Source organism: Xiphophorus hellerii, chromosome 16 (assembly GCF_003331165.1).
Source record: "Xiphophorus hellerii strain 12219 chromosome 16, Xiphophorus_hellerii-4.1, whole genome shotgun sequence".
Lineage (NCBI taxonomy): Eukaryota > Metazoa > Chordata > Actinopteri > Cyprinodontiformes > Poeciliidae > Xiphophorus > Xiphophorus hellerii.
In genome coordinates, this window is record NC_045687.1 from 19,440,724 (window position 1) to 19,460,259 (window position 19,536).

Sequence of the window (19,536 nt, forward strand, 5' to 3'; positions counted from 1 at the left end):
GGTACGGGGAGACATTTTAAATATCCAAAATAAATAAACAAAACAACACAAACAACAAATAAAATCAATTATGAAGTCTCTGTAAACTCATTTTCCTTCAAGAAAAGGGGCTAACTGAGATCAACTTAGGAGATTTAAAACTTTTGTCATCCAGTTTATCGTAGAAAGAGACAGAGAAAAGAGAAAAATGATAAATCATGCAAATTGAAATTCAGCTTGTTATAATTTATCATGCGATTAATTGATTTTTTGCTTAATGCAAACAGGCCTGGTGAAACCTGAACATGCCAAAAATTGTAATCAAGTAACAATAGTGCTACTCCAACATATTTTTATTTAAAAAAAAGTAAAAATGATTTAAGAGTAAAAAAAAAAGTAGTTGGGGGACAAAAAGCTACAGTTCTGATAAAAATAATCATTTAATATTTGAAAATTATATCATGAGATGAACCAAAATACAAAGTTATGAGAAAATTTTGATATTAAGATCAAAATGAAAATAATATAATTACAAAACGACAAAATCAGGTAAAAAAAATATATAAATCAGTTTGTTTCAATTTAAGACTTATAAAACTTTAGCAAACACTGTAAGATTGATTAGTTTCTTTAGAATCGGCTTCATGTATGAGTGTGTGTGGTGTGTGTGTGTCTCTTTGTTGCCGTGGTAATAGGTACCAAGCCCCCACCCTGGTGACCCAGCAAGGACAGGAAGGTAAAAACCAAGGATGGATGGATGGTTTAGTCAAACATCAAAACAAGACAACATGGTAAAAATTTAAAAGTTTATTAAAAAGCAGGATCCATTAAGTGTTAATGATAAACATTTAGCAGCAAAAACATACAGGCTAGGAGAAAAACACAAACCTGAGATGTTGCTTCTTTGGCATAGCACAAGACTTACAGTGAATAAATCACGTCAGCAGAGAAAATCAGCACCTATTGCACAGTTTGATTGATTATGAAGATAGTGTTCTGCATGCATGAGGAGATTCAAGTGTTTAAAAAGTAACAGGGCATTGATTTGGCACTTTGATTAAATCAATAAAGTCGCTATCAGTGTTCAAGACACTAAAGGAAACACACTCCTGTAATAGTGAATCATTCAATTCAACCTGAGTGTAAAAGTGAGAGAGAATCTTATTTTGAAGCTTTTTAGGAAGTTTAACCATCTTTGGTCAAGCAGAGAGAAGTTTTGTCAGAAATCAGCAACAGGTTGTACCTGGAGCTCTGAGGATTCATCTCACAAAAATCATCAGGGAAGACGGCCTTCTTTGTCTCTCAACACACACACCCGCGCACGCGCACACACACACACGCAGCTCATGGCTCAAAGAGAAGAGGCTGCATCCTGACAAACGTGAAGTTGTAGTACAGCGGCAGGCCCTGGTGGCTGACGCTGCTGAACTTGTCCCAGACGAACGGAGGCAGGCCGTCCTGCGTCGTCGGCCCGTTCACCGCCTCCGCCACGAAGCCGGCCGCCATGTTGAAATCCGTCACCTGGACGGGAAGCGAAACGGTGAGCAGCAAGTCAAAACAATAAAAAAAAAAAAAACTAATCCTGCACGCGGTCGTGTTTTGGTCTTACCTTAGTGTCATAGCAACCTCCTGGCGAGGGCCTCTGTAATTTCAGGTCGTTACGGCAACAGATGGTTTTGCAGGGGTTGCCCTCAGAGTACAGATCTTTCTTGTAGTCTAAATAAAATGACATGTAGAAATTAGTGAGCCTTTGCAGGAAACCTTTACACATTTTGTCCCTTTAAAACAACAAACTTCTATGTATTTTATCAAGATTTTTAGCCATACGTTTTTCAGTTTTTTGAGCTGAAAATGCTCCATAACAGAAGCTCATCTGTTATGTCTGTCTGTCTGCTTTCACCAGCCTTTGGCACCAAGTGTCTCAGTCAGCCTAAATAACACTGTTACAGAACACCAACATTCATTATCTACACCACTTTTCACTGATAAGTTGGTTTTATTTATATGACCAATTTACTGAGTATCTTTTAGTATCTAAAAGTTGAGCTAAAAGACAATCTGTTAGACCAGAGCTTCAGTTTTAGAGAAACTCTTTCCGAGTCGTTTCCAGTCTCCATTTGGCCCAGTTTGGTCAAACTCAGGAAAGAATGTGTTGTGAATTCATATTCAGTCTCCTTTTATTACAGTTCCCCTAAATAAAATGTAGTTCAGTCAATAAGTCATTTAAATCAAGTATACTTTCCTTCATATTAACTCTCACTCTTTTTACAAATTAGGTTTTATCTTGTGGTATCAAGAGGGAATAATCTGCATAATCTGTTTTATCCCAATAAAACACTTTGACCTTTGTGGCTGTGATGTGATAAATCATGCTAAAGGTTCCAGGTCTGAGTACTTTAGTAAGACGTCGCAATGCCAGGTTACATCATAACAACCTGGCATTTAAACGGGGCTGTGAATGAGAGTCTCTGATGCCACATATATAGAGCAACTCACCATTGTATCTCATGATGCGTTTCAGAGAGTCCAGGTCCTTCACGTTGGCCTGGTCGCGGCGGAAGATCTTGGCCCTGGGGCAGAGGTCGTAGGAGAATTCCTCTCCATACTTTGACCACATCTTCCCGTATCCACTCAGGATGTAGATGTTCTGGTGGAAGGGAATGTTGTAGGACGGCCAGTGACCTGCAGGCGGCGAGAGAGAGAGGGAACGAGGCGCCGTACGGGTCGGTGAGGCGAGCGGCGTCAGAAGCAGGAACGGGCGATGCGTTACCTCTGCGCAGAGCTTGCGTCTGGTCGGAGAACTCCACCAGGCCGGGGATCTGCTCCACCACGGTCAGAGCGCCGTCATCAATGCTGCGGCCCAGCTTCACCTTGCTCCTGTCCACCACCATGTACTGGTTGTTGTAGGTGCCTGCAGTGAAAAGTTCATTTAACTTTGCGTTCTTAAAGAAACATTTAAAAGGAGTGTATAAGTACCAGAGTTGTGCTTGGAGAACGTTTTGGCCCATTCCTCTCCCGTGTGAGCCAAGCTGTGAGACAGCCTGACCCTCTGCCACGACAGCAGGCTGTTGGGAGTGATTTGGTCAAACAGGGAGGTGTTGAAGACGTTGTTGGTGGTCTGGGTCATCATCAAGCCGCTGCCCAGGAGGTAGAAATCATCCAGAGACACCAGGAAACCTGGAGAGGCCAAACAAAGGATGGATTTGTAATTCAGAAGACGGAGAAAGACCGTCCAGGGCGTTTAGTTACCCGGGTAGCTGCTGAAGGACAGTTTCCCAGTGGCTGTGTGCGGCTCGGCGATGTAGAAATCCCAGTGCTTGTAGATGCGCATGGTGGCAGCGTATGTGTACCAGCTGGAATGGGCAAACAGGAGGTCCTCATAGCCTGGAAGCATCTATAGAGGAAAAGGAGGTCAAAGGGTAAAGTAAGGTTATGATATGAAAACATATTTCTAGATTTACTTGTTTCTGTAACTCATACTTAAGTAATATGATATACTATACTGTCAGACTATTTAAAAAATCTGACTGAACATGGATAGTCTGCACAGGATATTGTAGGGATGAGCATTTATCGTATCGCTTATCACTTATTGTGATAAATTTCTTATCATGATAAGAATTTTGATTTAGCAGCTGATATGATTGATCTGACCGATTGGTGCATCTCAGTCAGAAACATGTACGTCAGTACTTCCTATTTCAGCATGACTGTATGTCAGCTGGCACTTGGCTGATGTGTTACGGAGATATTTTAAGGAAGTGTGACATTCTGCTGCGTTTTCTTTCTCTTGAATGGGGCCGCACAGCCTGAATCAGGTGAGCTGTCTGACCTTGATGAGTGCTGAGCAGTGACCCATCCCTGGAAGCTTGAAGTCTCTGAGCAGAGAGTTGGAGCCGGGCACCAAGGCCGGGATCAGGTCCAGCAGGTCCCCCACCGCGTTCAGGAACTGGACGTCAAACAGCGACAGCGGCTGTGGGAAGAACGGCGGATTAGCAGCTGGTCAGGGAACGAACACAAACAGAACGCTAATCACAAGCTAAATGTTCTTCTGCCGACTGACGTCGAGATGTACAACTGAGTATTAGAAGAATAAAATGAATAAAATTAAGAGAATAAAGTCATAATATAAGAATAACAAATAATACTACAAAATAAAGTCGAAATAATACAAGAACACAATTGTAATAATATGAGAAAAAAGTCCCAATTTCAGTATATATATATTTTACTGCGATTCTGGTAATACTACGACTTTATTCTTGAAATATTCTGACTTTATTCTCATATTATTTTGACTTTATTTTTTACAACGTCATTCTTTTAACACTATGACCGTATACTTGTAATACTACGACTTTATTCTTACAATGCTACACTTTTATTCTTGCAGCTTGTTTTTGTTTTCACAGCTTGGCCCTAATACTCCATTGTAAAGTTGAAACTCAAAGCATAAGAAAGCAAGGCAACTGTAAAAATGAGCTTCTGTCGTTCGTTTAAAAGTTGACTTCCAGCGCAGACTACAAACTAACCCTGTAAAACCCCGGATCAACGTGGTAGAATATTCTGCTGCTCCTTTAAATTTCAAGCTCTACAGAGAGCTCTCTAGAGCTTCCTCATTCTAAATGTGAACATAGCGAAGCGTTTTATTAATAGTGCGAGTCTGTGAGGTGAGGTGTGATTCATGTGTACGGCTTATCGACCTTCTTTCCCTGCTTCTTGGCCCAGTCCGCGGCTCCGGCCTGCAGGCCGTCCAGCTGGGCCACGATGAATCCAGCGTGTCTCCACAGAGGATCGGAGCTCTTGTTCAGCTTCACCTGCTCTCTGACCCACGAGTCCTGCTTCCTGCCAGGGCGACACTTCCTGGTTATTTATTACCCACTGTCACCTGGAACAAAAACTGTAAGACAGTCCACAAACGAGCCGAGTGTGACACACGATGAATAAAAACAAAGGAAAACGACCCTCTGAACCTCCGTCAGCCATCTGTAAACACCAGATTGGCGACATTCCAGAGTTAAAGCAATCAGATTCATCGACCTGCTTTGTTTACAGTGCAGCTGTTGATATGAAATACAATAAACATCATATGACTGAGCCCTGAGATGAACCGAGAAGAGGATATGAAAGATGATGACAGCGTATGTCAGATTCTGTACGGTTCTGCGGCTTTCGCTTCTTACGGGGGGGGGAAACAGAAAACACTCACGACATGAAAGTCTTCACCGGCTCCAGGATCTTCGGCTCGGTGATCAGCTGCGGGTACATGTTGGTGTAGTGGTTCATCATCTGCCTCAGGAAAGAGAAAAGGCGGGGTGGGGGGGTCAGTACCAGCAGCAGCTGTCTGTCTGCTGTCTGCTTCCAGATTCATAACCTTTGAACTTTTCATTTTGTCAGCTTGCAAAACCAAAACCTTCACTGAGCCACCAGCAAAAAGTAGAACTGGAACGAAAGTGACGAGCACATTCTGGAATTTGATCTAGGTCCTTTTTGTCTTCCTCTTAAACTCTGACCAACTTCCCTGCCTCACAGCATAATGCTGCCATCGCCGTGTTTCATTGTACGGATAATGTTTTCAGGGTGTTTGTTCTTTAATGTCTTATAACAAACAACTAAGGCCTGAACAACTTCTCAGTTATTTCTTAAAGAGCACCATGATGCTGTCACCACCATGTCTGACAGTGGGAATGGTTTATAAAGAACAGAAGATTTAATTACACACAGATAGCCTCTGTTTCCTAATTAGATTACTTTTAAAGGTTTTAAAATACTTTTAAAGTTGCACTATATTAGTTATTTTGGGTATGAGAGTAGAGGTGGAGAAACATAAATGCATGTTCAGATTGTTTTTTTTAAAGATTACGTTCATTCCCTTCCTCCTCAACAAACAAATCAAGCTACGTTCACATAAAGCGTAGCGAAATGTTTACTAAACTTTGCATGTTCAAAATATTCCATGAAAAAAAAGCAATTCTAATAAGAACGAGTAATGATTACTGATAAACATGAGTAGTGGTTGAGTCAACTACTAGTAAATATTAGCTTTAAAACCGAGATTTATTTGGTTTTTGTAAAAACTTGACATCCCAGGGCAATCACTTGGGCTTGCGGTGTATGAACTATTTGAAATTTGTAATAAACTGAATAAAATACTTTAAAGTTTGAGGTTGAAATGTGACAAAATAAGTACGTCTTCAGTTATACCTTTAATTTAAACACGCAGATTAACCAGTGATGTTGTGCGTAATGTGCGCTTCTTACTGGGCAGAGAGGAATCCCTCCAGGTAACCAGCCAGGAAAAAGGTCATCTCGTCGGTTTGGGGGGTCTTCCCGTACCCGGCCCGGATCTCCAGAATGCTCCAGCCTGTACTGGACAGCGTGTCGTTCAGGTATCCGTACGCATCGCCCGCAGCCTCCATCACTCCTTCCTTTACCACCACAAGCTTTTGCTCTTGGTCCCAGTACACGGTGGCGGCCGTCATGTCTATAGGCAGAGGTCGACACAATCAAACATAAATACACTGATTTATGAAACGCAGATTCAAGCGATTCTTTGAGTGTAATGAGGTGCTTTCATTTTTAAAACTACGCTTGTAGCGTAACAAAAAGTCAGTTTTTGTGACTTGGAGTTTTATTTCATTCCAAAAAAATAACGATCTGTAGTTTACTGCGGATCTCCAGGAAAGTGTGACTTTTAAGACGCATTCATGTGACTGGGAGTTTTATTAACTAAACTATAATTAACACCAAATCACAGCAAGTGAGTCCAGTTAAACGTATTTAAACATGGTTTTAGTCTTTCAAAAAAACCACTAGTCTGCAGGCTAAATCCCAGAAAAACAACGCCAGGTGATCTTATACCAGTGATTATCCACACCGTCGTCCTACTTACTGTCAGCAGCAGCGAAGGTCGTCACCACATGAAGTGAAAGAAAGATACATAGCTTCATTATTAACGGCATGTTTGCAAAGAAAAATTTAGCGAAAGGCTAAGTGTGGAGCAGCATGAATAAGACAAATGAACTAAATGAAGCAGAAGCAAGCAACGAGGAAATTAAGGCTTTGTGATGACGGAGGGAAAGTCCTGGGCAGTTCGTGAGTCACGGGAGCGGAGCGCTTCCTGATTGGCTGGGAGCCCGGGAAAAGAAACGAATCAAGAAAGAGCATATAATCGAATAAAATTGATCTCTTCGCTCTGAAAATGTGAAAAGGACACTAAAATTCGTAAAATATAATAGAAGATGAGCCACAATGACATAAAAAATATGACCACCCCAGATGGGACTCGAACCCACAATCCCTGGCTTAGGAGGCCAGTGCCTTATCCATTAGGCCACTGGGGCATACACCCATAATATACACTGGGATGCTATTAGTACATATTTAGCTGGAGTACGTACAGACCGTCATAAAATATTTCAATTTCTTATATAGCATTAAATTTTCTGCTATCAAAATAGTGCGAAGGAATCGTGAATACACATTTTTGCATGGTGGTTTATACGCAATGCAGTGAAAAAGTCATCAACTGCGACCAAAATTTTAAAAATGGATTACGGAATGATGTAGATACTAAGCCTTAAAAGTAAACATCACAAACCAAAGAATTTCAAATAGTTTTATTTTATATTTACAAATCTTCGGGCATTGCCTTAGTAAGAGGATTAAAGCAAAAATGAATTAGAAAAGCTAAATTAACCGTCTTAAACAACAAAACACGAGCAAAACAACACAATAAATACAGTGGTAATGACCTGATACACAGCATTATTTGGAATGTCCATGTTTACACTTTCTTTTATATAGTGCTAACAGCACAGTAGCTCTGTGGGGTTGTATGTGAACGCAAGACAGCCGTCCTTCTCGTTTTTAGTGTAAGGCTGGAATGGAAAAGCATAGTGTTATTTGCAATAGAACTGAAGATGAAAATAATAAAATCTAATTAATGCAAGGTAAAGCTGGCTTAATGTTTGCAAAAAGAGGTGTAACAAATTTTGAAGCTGGAACGTTTTTTGTTGAACCTCTGACATTTTGTAAAGTATGGGACTCTTAAGCTGATAAGTGTAAAGTAAGAAAAAAAAAGTAAAGTAGGTGAATAAGATGGAGTTGCACAGAGTGGAGCAAGTAATATAGACAATAAAGTTAAAAAATTCAGTTTCATACAGACTGACAAACACCAGAAACCCAATAGACTCCAAGAGAGATGGTATAAAAAAAAAAAAAAGGCACACCTCAAGCTTCAAGATCCCACTCTGACGTAGTAAACACGCCTCTCACAAAGTGCTAAAATAAAATCACCCACTGTTGGGGAGTTGTGTCGGTGAGAAAATGGAATATCAAAAAAGCAAGAAAATGAGTTTAAATAAACGATAAAACAGTAAAATGAGAACAGAGTCATGTTCAGCTTTGTTTCAACAGCATCAAATGTTTTCGCTGCTGTTTAACACGTTAGAGTGCTCATGTTAAACACACACACACACTCTCATTCACTCATTCATCATCAATCAGCTTCTCGGTGCCGTTCTCTGCCTGCGTGCTCCCTCCCTCTTCCCCTCCGCCGCCCCCGTCCTCCTCGTCTTCGTCTGTGTAGGACAGCGACTGGCTGCTGTAGTTGATCATGGTGCGGGACAGGTCCACTTCGATGGGGAACACGTCCGCCTCCTTCAGGACGGCGTAGCAGTCGTCGTAGTAATGGGACATGCCCGAGACGAAGCGCTGCAGCTGGAACACGATGTCCTGGACTGCGAAGAGAGAGAAAAGTCGAATCCGTGTCGCCGTCTCTCTTCTCAGGAAAGCAATAATTGGCTAACAGGAAGCAGCTGAGGGAGGACAAACCGTGTTTCTGATCCAGCAACTCGATCTTCTCCAGAACGTCCTTCCTCATCTTGGCGAAGCGGGCCCGAGCTTCCTGCCGACACCGCAGAACCAAACGGTACTCGTAGTTCCCGGTGCTCACACGATACAGAGGTTCTCCCATGGCCTGTCGGATTAAAAAATAAAAACAGATCGAATAGAAAGTTTTGTTCGGTTTAATGTCATACGTAAATCCTTAAATTCCTAACAAACTGCTTTTAAAAAATGTTCACCAATCTGTTAAGGGAAAAAACCCAAACCAACGTGACAAATGTCAGAAATTAATGGAGTTACGGCTCTCTGATAGTAAACAACTCCCATTAAGTGTTTGTGGTCACTGGTCTGTGGAGGAATCCTGGACTCACTTCTCTTTGCTGGATCGTTAGTGTTAGTCACACTGGTGACTGTTTAAGGTCTTGCCACTGCAACTCAATCTGATTTGGGTCTGGACTTTGACCAGACCTGAAACCTATATTGATCTGAAACATATATGTGTGATAAAGTAAAGAACAGAGGAAGCCATTGAAATACAGCGCAAAGGCAGAAAACACAGGATTTCTGTTTACACTGGAAACATGTATCATAAAGTAAAAGTCATTTCTAAGTTTCATTTTCAAATACAAAGTTCAGCAGATAATGTGACTAATAAACTAACAACCAACATGAGCGTAAAAAGCACTAAAAACCCCACAAGTACTCACAATGCTGCTGTATTCTTCATCATCCATTTCCTTCACCTTCAGGCAGTATGACTGGAAAACATCAGACGTTTATATAATACAGCAAACTCATCCAGCAGATCTAGTACTGATGATGATGATGATGAGTTGTGCAGAGAAACCCGGAGCCGTTTCCTCACCAGATATTCAAACTTTACGTCCAGATACTTGCGGATGGTGAGCTTGGTGTCTGGAATGGCCTTGTGCAGGTATGTGTTCAGGTCATGGAGCATCTGAAAGTCAGTAACAGCAAGTTGATTTAATGCTACAAGGGTTAATAGAAGCAGGACGAGTAAATAATTGTAAGATAGGTTACAATTAATGTTTAAATGCACTTAAGAAAGGAATAAAAATCTAAATAATTAGCTTTTTGTGTCTTCGGTGCTGCAGATTATACTCAAAACATGCATTGTGCACTTACAGGCTTGATGGTCTTTAGCAGCTCGATTCCATATTTCTCGATGTTTCTGTGAGCGTCGGCGAACTTGACGAAAGCCTCGCTGGCTGCGGCCTGCGGCTCTCTGACACCGATGATAGAAAACACGTCTCCAAACCCTGACAAGGTCATCAACATGTCACATGAAGACGATAACTGCGAAGCTTTCCCATATGAAAAAATGTATATACATAAATAACAAGATCCAGACACCAACATTCTTTGCTCACTTTTTTATATGCATATTTGTGCATATTTATATGCCGGCTGTAGCTGCGTTAAAGCCAGCATATAAACAATATACATCGGTATTAATACTCAACTAATGAAGGTGCATCTGATATGATGCTAACTGTGATGTCATTTGGTCAAATTCTGTTAATTAGTTTACAAAATAAAGTTGTTTACATTAATAAAGTTGGTAAACAAGTTCACGGTTAGATAACTGTAGGACTAAGTTCATGCTAAGAATGTTTGAAATTGTTTGGTTTTGAAATTTAATGTGACAAACGATACTGGATTCCCAGAAACATGACCGAGTGTGCGCTCTAAGCAGCAAACTATCTTTGGTCCATTCCTCTCCAGTAACCTTGTCAACAAGAATTTAGGCAGTTAGGAGAAAGTAAACGACTCCAACACTCTGGATGTCCTTCACTTGCTTTGTACCTTAGGAAACCTTCACCTTTGTGAGTATTTGTGTGTTTGGACACTTAGGCATGAGGTGTTGATTGTTTTTTTTCTACGGTTGATAAAAATGTAGAGCAGTGGAAGCAGAGTTAAGTTGAGTGGATTTGCACATAATCCATTTTTCTTGCTGTTGTATTTCAAATACAAACAAGCAAACAAAAAATCAATGTATAAAGAATTTTGAGTTAAGAAAAGAAGGTTTGTGTGGAGACTAGATGTGTGTGATGCTGCATATTTTGGTTAATCCCAATTAAATACATAAAGTCCATATAATATATATTGTTACCAAACTTCTGACCTTTAGGTGTTTTTGTGGCGTTTTCTCCTTTAATTTTTTATTCGGACAGAATTTGGACAAAGTTTGAAAGCATCTACAAAAATATGTTAATAACGTAAACATGATTTGTGCTATTTTTTCCAAAATAAAGTGGGGAAAAAATCGTAATTTTAGAGCAAATAGAAAAAATCTTTTTTGAGGTAGAGTTGAGAAACTACAATAGAAAAATAAAACACAATTTCAAGAGGAAATGTGAAACTAAAGTATTAATCTAACAGCGCTACAATGTGATACTGAAAGCTCTCTAGTTACATGTTGTGAGGACGGCACACCAACCAATCAATGGATTTAGATTGTAAAAAAGTATAAAAAGGGTGTAAAAAAGCAAACACATTGTATAGCTAATATAATTCGGTCTATAATCTGTTTAAAATTGTATATAAGACACAAAATGCAATCGAAACCTACGCAAAGTAGGTTCTAACAAAATTTTAGCTTTTGTTATTATTATACCATCAAATTATTTGTGTCTAAATGCTGCAGCGCCAGACCTCTGTGAGTTTGAGACAGTTCAAAGAAAGCTCTGAGCAGCCTCTTCGTGTGCTCCATCAGTCCTGAAAGAAAAAAAAGACAATGAGATCCTGACCTGATCAAACACTCTGTGTCACTGTTTAGATTTTATTATGTTCGAATTTGATTAGAGAAATGTATATTTTTTAATGCTTTATGTGAATTTAGACTAAACTAGCCAACTAGTTCTTTTCGCTCCCGTTAGTTTTGATTTGGTGTCTTTACCTTTGTAAAGCTCAGCTGTTTTCTCCAGCTCTTCCAGTCTTTTCACCAGGCCGTCTACAAAGACAAGCGTGTTTATCACACGACCCGTCCACAGAAATCAGGCAGCGGTAAAAATGTATTGGAATAATATAAATCTTACCGTTGCATAGAATAGCTCTGCTGAGTCCAAGAGCGTCTGCGGTTCCTGAGCTCATGTTCTCCACCAGGCGATGTTTGACTTTTTTCAACACTGAAACGTCATAAATTAAGATTCAGAGAGATGCGCTCACATCAGCAGCAACGTCAGTTTGGTAAATGAAGGAAGCACAGACCGATATCTAAAGATTTCCCTTGTTTTGGGTCGGCCTGCAGCTTGTTGTAGTGGATCACCGCCTCTCCCTGCGAACACAAATCGATTTAAACCTTCAGTTTGTGCTTAAAACAACTGAGAATCTATCACTTATAGAAAACAGAAGACAATTAATTTGTTTCAGCATCAGAGGCAAAATGGAGACGTTAAAGGGCATCAAGGGCCCTGAAAAGCTAACGCCAGCACAGGCTAATCCTTTAATTCCCACACTGCAGCCCGTCTTTATCCCAGAACGCAGGAAGTCAGGGAATGTTTCTGTGTGAAACAAAAGAAGTCAAAAACAACACGGCCAAACACTGCGACGCTGACGTTCTGCCACATGCTTCCTATTATCCTCAACTCTTCCAAAAAGCTTAACAAGCCAGATAAACTCCTCTTCTGTTATATTCAAAGCTGGGCTCTGGACCGCTGCTGGACAAAAATAGTGAGTTATCTTCTGCCACTTTGATTGCTACGTGTTAAAGATAAAAAATAAAAGAGACTGAACCTGAGTGATGTTTATTTAGTTTAGTTATAACTTTAAACCTTTGGACATTTTAAATCTAAAACATTAAACTGTTGGCAAATGATAAACTAAAATGGAAATTTTCATTATTAAAACATTTTTTCACATTGAGAGAATAAATTACTCAATTAAAAGATCCAATCAGTCCTATGAGTTGCATCTTCTTTGGTTTTTTACTTTCTGTAGCATTTTCTCGAACTCTCAGCTGATATCAGTTTTGCAGGATGCATCAGCTTTTTAAAGATTTTACACATTTGTGTTGTTTTCCTCTGCATACAAATGCAAATCTCTTTGTAGCAGATACTGATGGCTCACTCACCGTCTTCTTTTATTTGCATGACATTTCTTTGAAGGTATCTGTTTTTATAAAACCTAATTATGAAATAATTCCATGTTTTTTGAATTAAGTCCATTCACATCCATTTTACTTAATAATTGGACAATAATATCAATGCTTTTTACTGTTTTTGAGTTTTTAGCTATGAAATTAGATAATATTTTTATTGTAGTTGGTTTCATCTTTAAATAAATAAATGAGTGAAATAAATTCAAAGAGTCTTACTAACATTTTTCAAAGGTCATAAGTCCTTGTGTTTTCATTTTCAACAAGCATCATCATCATCATCTCATGTGAACCAGGAAGAGCTCTTTAATGAGTGTGCTGAATTTACTTAATGGTCTCTAAGGTCTATTCTCTGAATGTGTGACATGCGCTGCTTTTGGGCTGAAATTACATTTATTATTGCTAAAACTAACTGTAAATCCATTGTTTATGCAACCATAACATGCATCTGGTATAAAGAAGATAATCTTGGTAAAAAAAAAAAAAAAAAAAAGAGATGTGGCTGAAGAAAACAACAAAAAAAAGAGCTGTAATTAACACCAAGCCGTCTTTCCGTTTCCAGAACCTGCTGACCTGGACAGCTTGAATCATCTTGGCCACCTCCACCTTTGTTTTCCCTTTCACCGTTTTCCCGTTCACTCCGGTGATTTCATCGCCCGCTGCCAACGTCCCATCCAGAGCGGCGGGAGTGTTGTCAAACACCTGGGAGACAAAAACCAACCGCTTTAAAAGGTAAGAGGTTAAATCAACTTTTACTGGCCCAGTTTCAACTGCACTGAATGAAAATAAGATTCAAAGTTATGAAAAAAGTATCTGATTTTAATTGTAATTTTAAAAAAAAGAAAACTAAAACCTGAACATAACTGCTAACACATTTTAGATCTACTCAGAGTATCTTTTTCTTGACATCACAAATTATTAGATAGTTGGAAACACTAAGATGAGACAAGAATATATATATATATATATATATATAGATCTACAGCATATATATATATATATATATAGGTATAAGAAAGTTATACCACAAAAACGTTTGTTTAGTAAAAGATGAACCATGAGGTAAACGTGATGTCATATCTAGGCGCTATGGTTACCAGCTCTCATGTTCCTACCTGGACAATATAGAGACAAGGGCAGTACTGAGCTCCACCACCGATGCTGATGCCGATGAGATTGTTAGCATCTTTCTTCAGGGTCACAGTGCCGGGTACCGTCGGTATCCCTCTGTACAGATCAATAAATGACACATTTGGTTTAGCTGTTTGTGGACATTTGGTATCAAATGTAATGGATAAAATTAATTCATCGTATTAGTTAATATTTTAAAGATGAACAAGCTTTTAACGGCCAACATGGATTTCCTATTTCTTCTGAGCTCAGACCTGCTCCTTTAAATTTTAAACAAAACACACTGAAGCGTGTTTTTCCAACGAGACAAAATACAGAAAACGTCCAAATACTTTTGCGAGGCTAAGATTATAAATCATCAAAACACATTTGACTCACAGTTTGTCCTCCTCCAGCTCATAGTCCATGTCTGTGAACATCGCAGGACAGAATCACAACTTTCCCACGACAGAAAGTCCTAGTAAAAGCAACAAAACAAACAACTTTATCAGTAATCTGTGCCCAAGTAGATTCATGATGAAAACAAATTTAAGCAACAAACAGCTTTCCTGTGTCTTGTCAGTATAAGCTGCCAGGATTGACTCTACTTTAGGTAAGCTGCATTTTCTTAAAGGAATAATTACAGCACAAAAAAGAGGCATTATAAGCAGAGTCGGCGTTGACACTGATGCTATAAAAGCAGCGACATTATCTGGGCTGCAGTAACAGATGGTGAGTCACAGTTCATGCTACATCAGAAAATTTAACCCAACGAGGCTCAGTAGTTAAAACCAATGACTTTAAATAATGCTTAAAGAAAAACACAAGATAAATATTTAACTGTAATGACGGAAGTTAAGATAAAATTGCCTCCTAACGCTGCTTCATTAGCTGCTAGCTGCTTTAGCTTCAGGCTAAAGGCAGGTGCATTGGAGATGCTATCAGCTTGTAGACATTCTTTTTAAAAAATTACCTTTAGCGGGTTTTCAGCAGCTTCCTCATACAGGCGTCACCAAATACGCCTCTATCCCGAATATTCTTTCGAAATGGGCCTTTTACTGGCAATTATATTGCCATTAACACCAACACAAATGTAGAGACAACTCCTGTTTACTTAATTACGTCACTTCCATCGACGTAGCGGAAGTTGTTGTCAGGGAAAGCTCGCCCTCTAGCGGCCGCAAATTAAATCCTCAGTTTTCCAGAGAAGTTCAACCTGAACGTTACTGCGTTACTGAAAATGACGAAAAGGAGCTCAGTAAATAATGATAATAAAATAACCGCAGTCTTGTAAAAAGAAAGGATCTCTTAAAAGACGATAACTCAAAAAATAAAGCCCAAAATGTTCAATGCAATCCGTCTAGAAATTAATGAATAAATAATGTCGATAATTAGCTGTGAAACGTAGTTAAAACGTTTAGAAAGAAATGTATCTTAGTAGGCATGTGATATCTTTAGTGTATTAATGTTTAAGTGTAAAAGTATTAACGCAAAAAGATTAATATTTATTTTTATTCCAGTTTCAGAGTTGCACAGGCAGCTTCTGAACAAATATTGAGTGTGCTAAAAAGTCTTCAAAAATTAAAATAAGACAGTCGTTTTATTTTTTTTAACCTGTAACATCTTTTATTCAGTATGTAACAGAGGTCTCATTTTTAAATATATCTATCTATCTTTTTTATCGGAAAAGAAGCACAAAAATCTCAATTCAAAATTCTGTTGTTGTTTTTTAGAGACAAACTGAATAAAATGTTTACAGCACTATTTAATCTGTGTAATTTTAAAATAGGACTTTATCAACTAAAACCAAAGGTCATCCCACCTTTAGAGATATCTTAAAGGCCCTTTGTTTGCAAGGCCTGAAATGTGAAAAACATAGTTTTCTGATATTATCTACAAATAAAATTCTGTATTTGTGATTAAGGAGAGCTATAAACAGATCGTCGTGATGGAGGTAATCTTGATGCTGATTCAGTTATATTGTTCATGTTTTCTGCTGTGTGCTACTCTGTTTGTGTCATACATATACAATAATTACATTCAAACCTCTTATCCTCCTTCTATCTCACAGGAAGCAAGACACATTGTGCATAAAGATCGTTTCTTGGCTTTTCATAACTCTTAGTAGGATCCAAAATGAAGATGGTAAGACTAATCATCCTTCTTCTGCATTTCATTAAATTAATTGTGTCATTCTATGAGAAACAAATTGTTTATATTTTTTTTAAATACAAGGACATTTAAAAAAAATAAGTGGGTGCCTGTGTACATTAGTAATATGGAATATCATATAAAAAAAGTTAATTTTACTAATTAAAAGAAAAATAAGAAGACTGCATATGACCAATAAAAATGATTTGGTTATACAGACATTTTTGTCTATTAAAGACACAGTGCACTATATGTACTCAGTATCCTGCCTAAGCTTTTTTTTGTATGTGTCAGTGGAGAGAAGTATGGGAGTTGAACTGAACAGCCTGTGGTCACTGAGGTGTTGAGGAAGCTCAGGTTTCTTTTGAAAGCAACCTGCAGGTCATCTGCACTATCTGCGTTCCCATTGCAAATGTGTGCAAAACTTCGTTCCACTAGTGTCAAATAAACAACATTTTACAATTGCAGTGCTTTTTTTATTATTAATTAAGAAATGCAAATGAAAGATTGCAAGTGAATAACTTTGTTGACACAATCAGTAATTTAAAAAACATGCTGCGCCATCCTCGTGCTACCACTTCCTGTCGTCTTCTTCGTCTTTTCCACCAGTAGACACACACATCCGTTTGCTGATCACTTAACTGGTGTAATGCTGAAAAAGGTGTTTCCATTGTAATTTTGCAAACTATGCTAATTTAGAAACCTAGCAGTGTAAAACCTTTTTAGCAAAAAACTTTGTTTTTTTAAAAAAAAGTCTTTTTCAAAATTGCCTGTCCTCCATTAAGCAAATTTATTTTTTGTAATTTCAATTTGCACAATTATATGGTCAATGGAAACCAGCTATTGTTAGCTTTGGTGTCTCTGAGCTTCCTCTTCACAATACTCCATGTACTCTTTATAGGGTTTAAGTCAGACTAGTGTGATTCTCAATATTAGTGATATTATGATCATTAATATTGGTAGCTTTGGCAGCATGTTCAGGTACCAAGTCCAGCTAGAACAGTGGTTCCCAAAGATTTTCTTCTGGCCCCCCTGTGGATTACAATAAAATCCCACCCAAAAAAAGAAAAAGAAAAATCAACTGGGCACACACATCTTTCAACCAGACATAAACCTATACACATATTTTGTTTTCAAACTCCATTGAATTTTATTTCACACTTCAGGTTGCAACAAAACAAATTACAAACCATCTTTACAGTGAAACATTTTTGTGTAACTGTTTTTTGCTTTTTTTCATTCATCCATACCGCTTCCTGCAATGGCACTGCGCCCCCCTGCCCCTCGCCCCACACTTTGGGAACCACTGAGCTAGAAAATGAAATCAGCATTTCCATACAGCCTTTAGAGAAGAAAGAAGTGCCAGAAAATATCCTGGTAGAAGACCGCATTGACTTTGGACTTGATAAAATTCCTTTTTTATTGGTCTTATGTAATGTATTTTTGAGAAATTAAGTGCTTGGTTTTTATTAGTCCTATGCAATAATGATCAGAATTAACAGAAACAAACTTTTGCTTTTAAATGAATCTACATAAGTTTCTGTTGTGGTGATGTGGTTTGAACTCAAAACTCCTTTCCTCAGCAACTGGAACTGAAGAATGTGACCTTAAGACCTGGAGACAAGTTAAAACTAAAGGGGGAAATTCTGCACGACGCTGAGAAGTAAGACAAGCACATCAAATTTGTATTTAATCCTGGATTTTTATGTAATCCTGAATGAAAAGCACAGATGATGCAGTAACAACTTGTTACATTTTTTTCCACATTTATTGATAAATGGAACGAGTGCAAAAAAATAAAATCAGATTCACGATCCAAACAGGTTCCGTATTGACCTCGGTGTGAGCTCAGAAGACCTGGCGTTGCACTTTAACCCCCGTTTCCAGGATGATGCAGATGGAGCGGTCCTAGTGTACAACTCAAAGACTGCAGGTTCCTGGGGAAGTGAAGGGAGGGAAATGCACAACCCTCTGCAGAGGGGCAATGATGTGAAGGTGAGGAAGTCTGGATCCAGGACAAAATGGTTTCAAGATGTTCTCATTGTTCTTGAACAAACAGATTGAAGGTTCCTATTTTTTCAATATAAAATGGTAATCATCATAGTCACACAAATATTTATTTTCTTTTTTTGCATCTCTGTGATATTTACACCTGTACACCATTTCAACTGTGACTGGTTGCTTGTTGAAAAGTAACAGACGTGCGTTTTGTTTTAGATTTTTTTGAAGCTTTCTGGTGAAGGGTTCGAGGTGGAGCTCCCTGACGGGCAGAAACTCAACTTTCCTAACCGTACAAACATGGACGTCATCACCTACGTCCAAGTGGCCGGGGATTTCAAACTCAAGAGCTTCAAGATCTACAAATCTGTGAAGACTTAAATAACCAAGATTAAAAAAACCAGTGAAACCAGTGTCGTTACTGTACAAAGTAGCACGTGAATTTTGAAGTGCCCTGTTGTGTATTGTGTTCAGATTTAATACCTTTTGGTTTGAGATAACTAAAAAGTTAGGATATAAACATAAAATTGGGAATTGTTTTTTACAACCTGTAAAACAAACTCAAACAGTCTATGAATGGGTTTTTGACTCTCTCTCCCAAAGCAAATCAAAGACACAAAGGAGAATCAAAGATGTGTCAGCTATGTTGGAGTTATTTGTAATTTAAAACAAACTATAATTACATTTTACTGTGTGAATACTGTATATTTAATGGGCGTTTTGATCGGTTAAAGAGGAAGAAATAACTGTAAGGTGAGGATGTTCTGATCAGGCCTCCAGCTATCGGCTCGAGGCCTGATCAAAGCGTTGTTAAATGAACAGCTTCAGGGAGCTTGTGAAAGAAATGAGGTCCTGATACGTCTTGTAGATCTACTGAAGTGATTTGGTCACCTAAACCTCCAATAAGCCATGTAAGTATGGTCTGTTCTGCCACTGCAAAATAAAATGAGGACTGCAAGGGCACGCCGTTCTGTTGGTCTAGTGAATCCTGGTTTTCCTCGGTGTTCTACAAGTACATGTCAATACTAAAACTCAAAGTTAATGAAAAATAAAAGTTAATTAATTTCAGTGACTCAATTAAAGACTGAATGTTCACGTCAAAGATGTTTCTAAGATGTGTTACATTGTCAGCAGGCGAGGAACTGGAGCATCACTGAATTGAGTGATTTGCAAACCAAATTGTCCAGAAGTCGTGTGAAAACAGAGAATAAATAATGTTAATGTGACAGGCACAATATTTGTTTCACATCCTAATGCATTGCAAGGGCTGCACAGTTGGTAGCACTGTTGCTTTGCAGCAAGAAGGTCCTGGGTTCAATTCTCCCTGCTCTCCC

General features: G+C 38.7%; 3 protein-coding genes and 1 non-coding gene across 4 annotated transcripts; 1 reads left to right on the plus strand and 3 right to left on the minus strand.

Moving 5' to 3' along the window:
* Positions 1-771: 771 nt before the first annotated feature.
* plbd1a (phospholipase B domain containing 1a) lies at positions 772-7,083 on the minus strand. Its single transcript, XM_032587511.1, has 11 exons — positions 6,872-7,083; positions 6,241-6,463; positions 5,189-5,272; positions 4,683-4,824; positions 3,812-3,952; positions 3,229-3,373; positions 2,956-3,156; positions 2,750-2,890; positions 2,476-2,661; positions 1,589-1,695; positions 772-1,500 (listed from the first exon to the last, which is right to left on the minus strand). Exons 1-11 carry the CDS (start codon positions 6,939-6,941, stop codon positions 1,324-1,326), a joined length of 1,617 nt encoding a protein of 538 aa, XP_032443402.1. The 5' UTR covers positions 6,942-7,083; the 3' UTR covers positions 772-1,323.
* Positions 7,084-7,249: 166 nt separating this feature from the next.
* trnar-ccu (transfer RNA arginine (anticodon CCU)) lies at positions 7,250-7,322 on the minus strand. The gene has a single exon. It is a non-coding gene; the product is annotated as a tRNA-Arg (tRNA).
* Positions 7,323-7,583: 261 nt separating this feature from the next.
* pick1 (protein interacting with prkca 1) lies at positions 7,584-15,194 on the minus strand. Its single transcript, XM_032588482.1, has 13 exons — positions 15,027-15,194; positions 14,453-14,531; positions 14,059-14,170; positions 13,517-13,645; positions 12,058-12,124; positions 11,886-11,975; positions 11,747-11,800; positions 11,503-11,565; positions 9,973-10,106; positions 9,692-9,784; positions 9,534-9,584; positions 8,815-8,959; positions 7,584-8,720 (listed from the first exon to the last, which is right to left on the minus strand). The coding sequence occupies exons 2-13, from the start codon at positions 14,491-14,493 to the stop codon at positions 8,470-8,472; spliced, it is 1,230 nt and encodes a 409-aa protein (XP_032444373.1). The 5' UTR covers positions 14,494-14,531; positions 15,027-15,194; the 3' UTR covers positions 7,584-8,469.
* LOC116736171 (galectin-1-like) lies at positions 13,506-18,611 on the plus strand. Its single transcript, XM_032588483.1, has 5 exons — positions 13,506-13,675; positions 16,125-16,198; positions 17,788-17,867; positions 18,028-18,199; positions 18,422-18,611. Exons 2-5 carry the CDS (start codon positions 16,190-16,192, stop codon positions 18,581-18,583), a joined length of 423 nt encoding a protein of 140 aa, XP_032444374.1. The 5' UTR covers positions 13,506-13,675; positions 16,125-16,189; the 3' UTR covers positions 18,584-18,611.
* Positions 18,612-19,536: the final 925 nt, after the last annotated feature.

Excerpts from the sequence above, each read along its gene's own strand:
- plbd1a (XM_032587511.1), bottom strand. The coding sequence starts at position 6,941 with ATGCCGTTAATAATGAAGCTATGTATCTTTCTTTCACTTCATGTGGTG. Across the intron at positions 4,825-5,188 it reads CCGGTGAAGACTTTCATGTC|GAAGCAGGACTCGTGGGTCA; the intron begins GTGAGTGTTTTC and ends TCGCCCTGGCAG. Across the intron at positions 3,157-3,228 it reads GTCCTTCAGCAGCTACCCGG|GTTTCCTGGTGTCTCTGGAT; the intron begins GTAACTAAACGC and ends TGGCCTCTCCAG.
- pick1 (XM_032588482.1), bottom strand. The coding sequence starts at position 14,493 with ATGTTCACAGACATGGACTATGAGCTGGAGGAGGACAAACT. Across the intron at positions 11,976-12,057 it reads AGGGAAATCTTTAGATATCG|TGTTGAAAAAAGTCAAACAT; the intron begins GTCTGTGCTTCC and ends ATGACGTTTCAG. Across the intron at positions 8,721-8,814 it reads GTTGCTGGATCAGAAACACG|TCCAGGACATCGTGTTCCAG; the intron begins GTTTGTCCTCCC and ends CTCTCTTCGCAG.
- LOC116736171 (XM_032588483.1), top strand. Across the intron at positions 17,868-18,027 it reads ATTCTGCACGACGCTGAGAA|GTTCCGTATTGACCTCGGTG; the intron begins GTAAGACAAGCA and ends CGATCCAAACAG. Across the intron at positions 18,200-18,421 it reads AGAGGGGCAATGATGTGAAG|ATTTTTTTGAAGCTTTCTGG; the intron begins GTGAGGAAGTCT and ends GTTTTGTTTTAG.